At 44.5% G+C, this 12,486-nt stretch overlaps 1 protein-coding gene across 1 annotated transcript; it reads left to right on the top strand.

Moving 5' to 3' along the window:
• Window positions 8,751–10,552, top strand: LOC8068253 (probable alpha,alpha-trehalose-phosphate synthase [UDP-forming] 9). The gene has a single exon (XM_002453164.2). It carries the CDS (start codon window positions 8,826–8,828, stop codon window positions 10,503–10,505), a length of 1,680 nt encoding a protein of 559 aa, XP_002453209.2. The 5' UTR covers window positions 8,751–8,825; the 3' UTR covers window positions 10,506–10,552.

The raw sequence follows: 12,486 nt of genomic DNA, 5'->3' as shown, positions 1-12,486 counted from the left end.
TAATTTCTTCTGATGTCACTTCACTGGATTTTGCCTGGTGGACAAGAAGCAGACCTTTTGCTTCTAAAAGAACCTTTGGCCAATGGAAAGATAATGTTGAGTGAGTGTGACGACGCTGTAATTCAACCATACCATTCCAAGGCCTTTATCACGTTCTAGTTTTTAGTGACAAGTCGGTTCAGAGCCCTATGGCTAGCAATATCAAACTATTATGGAGTTATCCTTTTTATTATACGTAATCTCCAATTCTATAGATAGTATGCATTATGAAGAAACCTATAATGTTATCTTCTTAATTTGTTTCTGGAGTATTAATGCTTGCAAAGTAAAAATCGGTTCTAAAATTCAATGTTTTAGTTTAGTCGCTATGATTTGTGTCATTCCCATGTAGAGTCTATGATATACATATTGTAAAATTCAACCTATGCAATATGATTCAACCACTTTCTTCTAAGTGTACATAGTTTATAAGAAATGTGTAGTCATGTTCAAAGAGACACACACACACAAGCGGGAGACCACTACCACTGCCTTTAGAAAACACGTAAACTATTGACAATTTCTTATAATGTCACTCCATTGGATTTGACTTTTATTTATGAAAGAAGCTTTAGCCAATGGTATGATAATGTTGAGTGAGTCTGACGATACTGTAATTCATCGATACCATTCCGAGGACTTTATCAAGTTCTAGTTTTCAGTGACAAGGTGGGTTAGAGCCCTATGGCTAGCAATATGAAACTATTATGGAATTATCCTTCTTATTATAAACTATTGTAGATAGTATGCATTATGAAAAAATCTATAATGTTATCTTCTTGGTCTCTTTTCTGGAGTATTAATGCTTGCAAAGTAAAAATTGGTTCTAAAATTTAAAGTTTTAGTTTAGTCCCTACTTTTTGTGTTATTCCCACGTAAAAGTGTATGCTACACATATTGTAAAAGTCTACCTATGTAATATGATTCAATCACTTTCTTCTAAGTGTACGTTGTTTATAAGAAATATATAGTCGTGTTCAAAGAAAGAAACATGCACAAGCATGAGACTACTACCACTGCCTTCAGAGAACGCCGAAATGGAACATAACACCACAACTGTACAAAAAAGCCATGTCATTCATGACCGCATTGGTCGATAACATACATTTAGTCTCTAACAAATATGCTCGACATAGCGTTAGCTAAAAGAACTGTTTCAGCATATGCTAAATTACGCCCAACTAAATTGGAGTACGTTAAACCACGTTAGATAATAAGTGTTACGCCACGTGCGCTTGTTCGTAGTTGTACTGCCAGTTGGACATGTTCATTGGCGAGATGACCGTTGACACTTCAAACCGCAAACCCCGGATTACCCTTCATGCCAGTTATACATGTGTTCTTTTGGTACATAGATTCCTAGGTGAATAAATTAAACCCAACAATCTATTACAATTCCAGTTTATTCTTCATGGTGAGAGATCCATAGCTAACCATGTGTGCATAGTTTACCATCTTTCCTGGATTGGCCACTATTTTCGGCCTTGTGTTAATTATGATAGAAGAAGCTAAACAAGTGTGCTCCTGTGTTAGTATTGAGCTTTATTTTGCTTGTATTCTTGCTTTCATGGATATTTATTGATTAATATATCTGCTGCCCATGGCATTGGAAACCTTTTGAGCTACTTTGTCTTCATGTCTTCTCTTCTTGAATTTGGCTATTTTTTAGACCTTACATTGATGCAAAATATTGAAGAATATAAAATGCTACACTGTTAGTGTATTCATTTGCAAGTAGTGAATTGCAGTTGCATGCATTTTTGGTTCAATGCTTGATGCTCTTTACAGATCTTGAGGTCTCGCTTAGGGCAAGGAAAAACTATGAAAATATTTGTGTTTTTTATTTCAGGTTGAGCATTGGAACATGAAATATCTGAACCAAATAGGCTCTCCTCAGAAAATCAGGAGAGGGACCAAGCAATGTTTTAGGTGCTGTTGGTATCTACATTCTTCAATATGCATTCTTGTATTGCTACATATCCAAACGAGGAGTCTTAAAGGTCATGATGCGTGAAGAAAAAGAATTCAATATTACATAGGAAACTTGCTTCTTAACTGAGCAGGATGCTCCTATCAGAGTAAGTTGTTAATGTTCTGCAGGCAGATCAATGAGTTAGCCTGTTTTGATTTTTGAATATCAGCTTTATTGTTTTATGCATAGGCCATTTTCATCTGAACTAGGTCTGTTCCATAGTGTGGCGACAACAAAACATATATTCTGCAGTGTTAATAACATATAAAAATAAATTTAACAAAGCAGACTGTACATTTGCCTATGGTTCGATAACTTATGCTGCACGTGAAAATGTGACTAATCAAGATGCTAGCAGTATCTAGCTATTCTGGTGTGTTGTTTCTAACAGTGTGAATTCAGAGATAAAAGCTTTCTAATAGACTTAGTTTCCGAATATAAAATGGGACAATAGTCCAAAAAACGATAAATGGACCATTTAGGAAGCTCTGTGGACTCTTCCATTGTCCAGGTTCCTTTAATGCACACCAATCAGTTCTTCATTTATGGATTGCTTTGTTTGCCTCATGAACTCGGGGGCAGTATATAGAGACAATTCCACAATTTTAAACCACTTGATTCCTCATCATCTGTATTGTTTTGTTCTTCACTTTGCATAGTCCACTTGGTAGGTCAATTTGGATTTCTAGCTATAGTATTAGATATAATCCAGACTCCTTAAAATGAAACTATGTTTGTTTGATTAGGAAAAATGTAGCTCCAGGAGAATAAAACTGAAAACCCATTGTCTTATTTATTGTGTGAACATGTGGTTGTAGTTAAAATGAAGAGAAAATGGCAAAGAGGCTTAGCAAATTTGTTGTAAGAGTGTACTACTGATTGTGTGGGAACCATTATTTTCTCATTTTGATCATTGTTACTTTTGAAGGATTTATTATATGCTACGTGCATATGCTAGATTTATTATTTACTAAATTCTAATTCACCGAACCAAATTGTAGGCTGGCATTCTTGAATGAAAATTGCGACATCCATGGGCATACAGATCGACCGAAGATCACGAGGACTTCAAATCATACAACAACATTTTGTTAAGCAGGGATTCTAAGCCAAATGTAGTGATTTTGGGCTCACTAAAATTATTGTAGCTAAGGATGATCTTACTGCAATAGCATCAGGACTCTAGATATCATACCAAAGACTATTGTGCTTTGAGTATGTCCCAACAGTCCGGTTAGATATTTACAGCTTCGGGGCTATGCCCTTAGGTCTCATTACTAGACCTAAAGCTGCTTATGTTATTTTCATTATTGGATATGCTTTTTTAGTGGTTGTGTCAAACTAAATTTTGGAGTAATTAACTGCACATTTGACCGTTTGGAGGTGCAACACATTTATGAACGATCTAATCTAAGGTAAAAAAAGTCCTATTTTCTGTTCTCCATGCTTACATCTCTAGATCATTGTCGCCTCTTATCTCTGTTGTACTCTTTGTGTGTGCTTTCAATTGAATGAAATTGTGACAATTGTTTATGTAAGCTTAGATTCTTATTCATTTTAAGTAATTTGTATTCATTTTTGTTTGGAGAAAGTCATATCAAAGAAGTAACATATGTGATGGCACTATTCCTACAAATTCCTCAAGATTTTGGCTAGTAGGGCACACAAGGTATGCAAAAATTTCTAGTATATCAATCAACTAGTGAGAACTACTCTTTGGTCCAAGAAGAAAAAACGTCTTTGTGTGGTTGGGCCTACGCTGTGGCTCCTAGGCCTAATGGCCTACTCGCCCACAAGATACTCGAAGTAACCAAGCCCAACAGACCCACCCCGCCATGGCCGGCCCATACGGATGAGTGCCCGTCCGTGCATCTTTTTTTAGATGGAATAAATTTTACTTAAAATGGAATTTCTGCCTCTGTAATAAAAATGTACACATAGCCATCCTGTCCGCTTGTGGGCGGTAGACTAAGCTATCTTACTAGCTATCGCTACAATTAAAATGGGTTTTGCTAATGCTATTTTCACTGCCCAGTTCTGTTTACCAGCGGTGATATATTATCGCAATATGTTTGTGTACTGATGAAAGCCCAAGTTTGGTTTTGGTAGTTAATGACACCAAGTTGCTAATGCCTTGTGTTTAAGTGATTTGAGTTAGGCATAGCAACACATGTGATGAAGGTGCATGGTGACATGGAAAGATGGCCACATGATCACAAAGGGATGAAGCATGAAGTGGAGATCATGGTGATAGACGAGGAGCAAAGTTATCAAGGCAAAGGTATAAACATAGGGTTTTACTTTTGCCGGTCTAAGATGAGTAGAGAAGTGATTGACCGGGTTTAGGATAGATAGCCGACTATCAAGAGGGGAAATCACGGTCATCTCTCGAATCAAGTGCTACTAGGTCCATATCTTGAGCATATGCATTAGGATCTAGTAAAGTGCTAACTTAACTCCTTTGGTGAAAATGTTTGTGAAAAGCTAACACACTTGCACTTTGGTGGTGGACACTTGTTGGTGTTAGCACATTTACAAAGGAGGTGGAGTTCCTAGGGTTGAGAGGGGTGTGGGTTCCTCTCTCCCTCCCGCCGAGCTTGCGAGGCGGGATTCGGCGCTTTTGAGAAAAATAAGTGTATATTTTCTATTGCGCCGGTGGGAAATTTGGAGAAGTTGCGGGAGTGTTTTCTCAGTGAGAAACACTCATCGGACGCTGAGTGCGGAGGCACCGGACGCTGGCCTCAGAGTCCGGTGTGCTTGACCCTGCTAGGGTTGAGCACCGGACCGGTGGTTAGCGTCCGGTGTGAGGGGTTTTTGCAACCCTCTCTGCGCACGAGTCCGGTGAGCACCGGACCGTCCGGTGCCTAGCGTCCGGTGAGGTCGCGAGTTTGACAAACTCTCTGCGCATGAGTCCGGTGTGCACCGGACGCGTCCGGTGTAGACTTGCAGAGCGTCCGGTGTGTTGCAGGTAGCCGTTAGGATCTGACACGCGAGATTCAAAGAGGACACGTGGCCAACTCCAGTGCACCGGACGCAGGGAGTCGAGCGTCCGGTGCTCACTTAGTAGCGTCGGGTGCCCCCGATTTCAGCCCAGTGAAAACAGCCAACGGCTAGTTTCTTTGAGGGGCTTATAAATTGAGGGTGGCCGGATTTGGGAGGTTCGCTCTTGCACTTTTGAATACTTGAGACATACATTGAGCTAGAGAACACTCCCTCCACTCATCTCCTTGCTTGATTGCTAATCCTAGTGAGATTGAGTTAGATTCAAGTGCATTGCTTTGAGAGTTGCATTTAGTGGCACTTGATTCTTGAGTTTGCTGCAGATTTCTTGTTACTCTTGGGTGTTTCCCGACGCCCTAGATGGCTTGGAGCAGCGGTGGTGTTGAGCTCGTGATTGGAGATTGTTTCGAGCCTCACCAAGTGATTTGTGAGGGGTTCTTGAGCCTTCCCCGTGGGAGATCGCAAATTGGTTACTCTAGTGGATTGCTCGTGGCTTGGAGGATCCCCATCTTGTGAGTGGATGTGCGGCACCCGCTGAGGGTTTGGCTTTGGATTGCCAATTAGCTCGTGATCCATCAAGTGGGTGTATCGCCACAACGAGGAGTAGCTTGCCGGAAGCAAGTGAACCTCGGTAAAAATCTTGTGTCATCTCTTATCGAGGATTCTCTTGTGTTTGTGAGTGATTGGTTGGTTATATCTCTACTCTACAACGTTGGTATAACAATCACTCTCCACTCCTTTACTTACTCGTATACCTTGCTAGTTGTTTAGCTTGTTTAGTTTACTCTTTTTGTTTAGGAGTGTAACTAGCCTTCTCTTGTTGTTGTGCTTTAGTGTTTAGCCTTGTACTAGTTTGTATAGGTGGCTTGCATAGCTTAGTTGAGCTAGTGCTAGATTTGCTTCGCCATTTGTTTGACTAACTCGCTTGCTTAGTGAAGTTTGTAGAAATTTTAATTAGGCTATTCACCCCCCCTCTAGCCATTTGGACCTTTCAACTGAACAATCAGTGAAAATTGGATTGGTTTTCACCATCGATTCAATATACAAAGTGGCACCTTTTTTCACGAGCGTGGCTTAGAATGTGTTTCATTAATAAAAAGAGAGTTATACAATGCAACTACGAGAGAACTCTCCTCGAATAGATTATAGACTGCCAAACTAGTGGTAAATGACATAGAACTAAGCTAAGCAACGAGAGAAAAAACAACGACAACCCTCAACACCACAAGGAGGGAGCCAGTGCACTCTCAGTAGCAAAGCATCTACTAGATAGGGGGCCACTAACGACGGCGGCCAAATATCCACCTGTGTAGACTGAGGCTACAAAGCGATACCGAAAACCAGTCGCAAGTATATATATACGCTTAAATGCTAGTCGTCTCTCCCTCACGCGCACACACCGACTCTTTTCTTCCATTGGCATCCCCCTCTTCCCTTACCAGTGCTGCCTCCTCTGCCTGCGCAACTTCCTCTCCCACCACCGCCCCTTCCTCTTCACTGTAGCTAGGTAAGACAGATCTAGGGCGGCCTCTAGGGAGAGGCATGGCGTCAAGCACGGTGGCGTCAGGCGAGGGTGTGGTGCCGCAGTCTAGATCTATGGAACGACGTCGTCGACGGCCTAGATCCGCTGGATCCAATGATGAAAAGTGGCAAGCTTGTTGCGAACGACGCGGGTTGGCATAGACGGCGAGCGACATGGTGGGGATTTGCTATCCTACGCGACGTGCATGGGTGGCAGCAGGTGCGTCTGTGTTTTCTTATAAAATTTCATCACCGGTTTTAAATCGATAGTGGTGAATGTCCATATCATCGTAGACTGTCACCAACGATTCGTGAAATCGGCATGACGATGGTTTTTGAGCCAACAATGGCTATCTATAGTAGCGCATGTAGTATATGAGTTATGAAGAAGAGCAAATCAATTGCGCGTATGTGTGCATTTGAAAACCAGTTTTAGGGAAACTTAGTCTGATTCATCATTGCTATAATTGGTAGCTAAATGGGGGATCGCTGCTGTCAAACAATCTTCAGGAAAGAATTTGGCCCCGCCGGTGGAAAGAATTTGGCCCTGCCGGTGAAGCGTCTATGATATGGAGGAAGGTGTGGGAAAAAGATGAGAATCAACATGTGAGGTACCTATATGTCCCTCCTCCGTCAAAAAAATATACAATTCTAGATAGTACTAAATCAAACAATCCTAAATTAGGCAATTTTATGTAAAAGATACTACCATTTATCATATACTATACAAAGAATCGTTAGATCTGCCGTGAAACAAATTTATAGAGTATGTTGATACTATTTTCTGTAAACTTTAGTTTCACTTTGACTAGAACTTGAATTGCGTCTTCTTTAAGTGGACGTAGCATATTGCAGAAAAAAAAAGGATATATACCATAAGATAAGGCTTTGCAGATTTTATTTTTATCTTTTTAATATCTTGCATGCAGGCTTCACATTTTTTTTATTTTTATCTATCTATTTATAATATATTTATATCTTTACAAGATAAGATTTGTTCTTAATATTTTTATATGTTTAAAATTAGACCTCCCCCGTTTACTTAATTTTATTTTTAAAATTCCTATAAGACTTCCATCTATATCTATATCTAATCTGCATCTTCAAGGCTGTAATCTAAAAATATATATACATATATCGTTGAATCATTTATAGAATAAAAGATAAGTTGGATATGCCATATTGCCATACTTATTAAATAGTCAAAATCTAAAACTGCCACAAAGAGGCTGCAGAAATGGATGATCCATATATCCACACCAAGTGCAAGCAAACTGATATATGCATACTTATTATTTCAACTACAAAACTAGTCCTTTTTCATTTCTACTAAATCTGCAGAAGGAACATGAGAAGCTAGGTGGCCCGGAATTAATTATGTAGTCAAAACTAGCCATGTAATACATCAGATCATTTGGATATATTGTTTTGAAAAGTTCATATTTAATGAGCTCCTACCATATATTCGTTACACTTTTACATTTTCCACCCTAACTACTATAAAACTCAAAGTTTTAATTTAGTCCCTATAATTTGTGTTATTCCCATATAAAACTTATGCCACACATATTGCAAAATGTGTACAACCTATGCAATATGATTCAACCATATTCTTCTAAGTGTACATTGTTTTATAAGGAATGTGTAGCTGTATTCGATGAAAGAGACACACACAAACGCTAGACCACTACCACTGCATTTGGAAATCACCACAACACACATAATGCCACAGTCATACCAAAAAGCCATATCATTTGTGACCGCATTGGTTGACAACATAATGAATAAATTTAATCGTTACCAAATATGTTGCGACCTAGCTGGCACCCAACTAAAAAAAACCTTTTCCGCATACGCCAAATACGCCCGAGTACGTCACACCACGTCGGATATAATGCGCGTGACGCCGCATGCGCGTGCACAACTGTACTGCGAGCTTGACATGTCCGTTGACGAGATGACCGTTGAGCACTTCAAACAGTGAACACCGCGTTACCCCGCCGCGCCAAACCGCTACGCAGAAGAGCCCCTCCAAATCGTCATTTTCTTGTCTTTGCACCAATTCTTTTCTTCTACATTTGGTGAAGATCCTTTCATAGAATAGTTCTAAACTCTGGGTACCAATTTGCAAATTCAGTGACAACTGCAGGCCTCCCACTAGTATATATACCACCCCTCCACTCCCTCCCACATACAGTACACAGAGCACACAGCTCACTGACATTCAACCCCACACACCAGTGACCAGAGGGGACCAAGCAAAGCTCCCACTGCCACCTCACTCCCTGCTCGCATGCAAGGAATCACAATCCCCTCGTGCGCCGCTAACCCGTCCATGGAGTTAGAGCTGGCGCCGGCGCCGGCGCCGGTGCCACCAGTCAACGGAGCCGGTGGTCCGAAGGCGCGCCGCATCGTGGTGGCCCACCGGCTCCCCCTCCGCGCGGCGGAGGACCCGGACACGCCGTTCGGCTTCGCCTTCTCCCTCGACCCCGACGCGGTGGCGTTCCAGCTGTCGCGCGGCCTTCCGGCGCCCGTCACCTTCATCGGCACGCTGCCGGCCTCGGCCGAATCAAAGATCATCCCCTCCGACGAGCTCGACAACTACCTCGTGGAGCATTTCTCCTGCCTCCCCGTGTACGTCGACGGCGCCCGCCACAACGAGTTCTACAACGAATTCTGCAAACATTACCTGTGGCCGCTCGTCCACTACCTGCTGCCGCTGTCGCCGGCCCACGACGGCGACCTGCACTTCGACGCCGGTATGTACGGAACCTTCCTCGCGGTGAACAAGCAGTTCGCGGACCGCGTGATCGAGGTGGTCTCGCCGGACGACGGCGACCTCGTCGTCGTCCACGACTACCACCTCTGGGTGCTCCCGACCTTCCTCCGCCGCAAGTGCCCGCGAGCCGGCGTCGGGTTCTTCCTCCACTCGCCGTTCCCCTCCCCCGAGATCTTCAGCGCCGTCCCCGTCCGCGACGATCTCCTCCGAGGCTTCCTCAACGCGGACCTCGTCGGCTTCCAGACGGCCGACTACGCGCGCCATTTCGTGGCATGCTGCTCGCGCCACCTCGGCGTCTCCGGCGGCGCCTGGACCGGGCACACGACGGGCATCAACTACCACGGCCGGACCGTCGTGGTCAAGACCCTCTCCGTCGGCCTCGACTTGGGCCGGCTCCGGGCTACGCTGGCCACGCCGGAGGCCGCCGCCAAAGCGAAAGAGATCGCGGAGGCGTACCGCGGGCGGACGCTCATCGTCGGCGTGGACGACGTCGACCTCTTCAAGGGCGTGAAGCTGAAGCTGCTCGCCATGGAGAAGATGCTGGAGACGCACTCCGACGTGCACGAGCAGGTGGTGCTCGTGCAGATAAACAACCCGGCGCGCAGCCGGGGGCGCGACGTCGACGGCGTCCGCGGCGAGACGCAGCAGATACTGCAGCGCATCAACACGCGCTTCGCGAGGGCCGAGGAGACGGCGCCGGCGGCGGTGGTCATGATCGACGGGCCCGTGCCCATGTCCGAGAAGGTGGCCTACTACGCCGCCGCCGACTGCTGCGTCGTCAGCGCCGTGCGCGACGGGCTGAACCGGGTCCCCTACTTCTACACGGCGTGCCGCGAGGAGGCCCCCGGCGCGCGGAAGCACAGCGCCGTCGTGGTGTCGGTGTTCGCCGGGTGCTCGCCGACGCTGCGCGGCGCGATCCGCGTGGACCCGTGGGACCTGGAGGGCATGGCCGACGCCATGCACGCGGCGGTCACCACCATGAGCGCCGAGGAGAAGGAGGCGAGGCACAGGAGCAACTACGAGTACCTGCGCGCGAACGACGCCGTCACCTGGGCGCAGGTGTTCGACGACGCACTGCAGGTGGCGTGCAAGGATCACTCGACGACGTCGTTCGTCGGCCTCGGGTTGGGGATGAGCTACCGCGCCGCCGCGATCCAGCCGAGCAGCAGGACGCTCGCGACAGCCCTGCTCTAGCTAGTTGTAGCCTTGTAGGCACAAGGTGGAAAACAGGCAGGACTATGTACTCGATTTGAATAATCCTGTAAATTACAAGAACTGTTAGCCCCCTTAATTTCAAATGCTGGAATTTTTCTTGTTTGCTATATTTTTTTTCTTATGAAAATAAACTGGTTTTTGCGAATTTCCTATATGATTCATGTGAAATGCCTGCATTTTAGAGAGACACTTAACTGTTATCCTTTTACTGCCTTACTCGTATGCTTGCATAATATGTATGTTTACTTATTTATTACTCGATCATTTGTAATATATTAAAATTATTAAATGAAGTAGCTTATATGGAGAGATTATGTGGAGTAGATAAATGACATCCGATGTAATTTGCTATCCGTCCAATATGATTTAATTAATACGGAGTATTTTGTTTGGCCTAGTGTTATGTATGTACCCATGGAGTGGCATGTCCGCTCCATCCTCAAGGATGCAAATCTAAGTCTGGTCCAAAGTCAAATTATCTTATAGAAAAATAGTACGGACATTTATAATAGATATATTATCTAAAAAAATATTTTATGATAAATCTAATGATATACTTATTAATATGCTAGGTATAAGTACCTTTTTATACAAATTTTGTCGAATTTAGAAGATTCGACTAAACTTCTAGAATTGCATCCTTTCTATAGGATGAAGTTATAGTATATATATATATATATATACTAGTACTGGATAGATATGCATCTCATTGCATGCATGGACTGCATTCTACTCTACGGTAGCTGACACAAGAAAACTTCAGGTGTGATGGTGCGTACGTGCCCATGGATCAACACATATAGTTCTAGTAGGCTGTCTTCACATCACAACAGTAAACTCTCGAGGAGTGGGAGCAACCAGCTAGGGTGTTAGGGCAACTCCAACCAATCTCTCAAATTTTGCCCCTCTATTCCTTCAAATGAGAGTCCCTCATCCATATTTCATCCTCTACTTCTCAGGATACTCCAACTGATCCCCTAATTTTCCCTGCTTTTACACTGTATCGTCATGGATCCTATTTATTGGTCCCACTTGTCAGCTTTATGGAAGAGAGAAAGGAAGCAGATGAGGGAGAGGATGAGGGACTCCTACATCTGGGAGTTCAGGAGAGAGAAATGAGAGTCCCTCATCCATTGGGGCTTGAATAGGGGTTTGGTTGGAGAGGTTATTTATGTGTTTGAGCTCTCAAAATAGGATGAGGGCTCAAGTAGGAGTTTGATTGGAGTTGCCCTTATCCCTGTACTGTACAAATACGACACCCCATGACACCCTCATAAGGTTTTTAGGCTTTTAGCTGAGTGTCAACCTGTTGTTTTGGTGTGCTAGGTGTTCATGCTAGTCAAGGTTGTTGTGGGTGTGTTTGCAACCATGGCCCTTGGGCCAGACTGCACTCCCGAGGAGCAGAGACAAGGTTTGGTGGGCTTTGTCCCTCCCACAACCTGGCTCGCTGGGGCCAAAACCACCCCATCTACCTGGCTCCGAGGAAACTATTCCCCCCTCTGTTTTTTAGGGCATGGCTCCATGCGGCTCTGGGCGGGCGATTTTGCAGGTGATTGGGGCAGCGCCCAGCTCGCTCGCGTGGGAACGGTGAAAGCTCTGTGTGTGCTCTCATGTCTGGGCATTTCCATTCGCATATTTAGCCCCCTCCTCATACAATGGCCTCCTCCTTCTCTGTTCCCTCTCCACTGCAATGGTGTCTAGCGAGGCGACGTCCTTCCCCAGCAGGCTTCGTCTTCATTCCCCCGTCCTGGATCTGCTTTGACTTGGCGCCACACTATGTTCCTTCTTGGGACTCTAGGGAGGCAGACGTCTTCTTCCTTCGCCTTCCTCGTCTCTAGTGGTCTAACTGCCATTGTGGTGGAGTGGGTCTGCTTCGTCTCTGCCTAGATCTGCTTCTTCTTCGTTGGGTCATCTTCTTCTTCTCTGTTTTGCATTGCTCATTTTCTCTACCAACCACCCC

Source organism: Sorghum bicolor, chromosome 4 (genome assembly GCF_000003195.3).
Source record: "Sorghum bicolor cultivar BTx623 chromosome 4, Sorghum_bicolor_NCBIv3, whole genome shotgun sequence".
NCBI lineage: Eukaryota > Viridiplantae > Streptophyta > Magnoliopsida > Poales > Poaceae > Sorghum > Sorghum bicolor.
This window is presented reverse-complemented; position numbering and strand designations above follow the sequence as displayed.

Excerpts from the sequence above, each read along its gene's own strand:
- LOC8068253 (XM_002453164.2), top strand. The coding sequence starts at position 8,826 with ATGCAAGGAATCACAATCCCCTCGTGCGCCGCTAACCCGTCCATGGAG.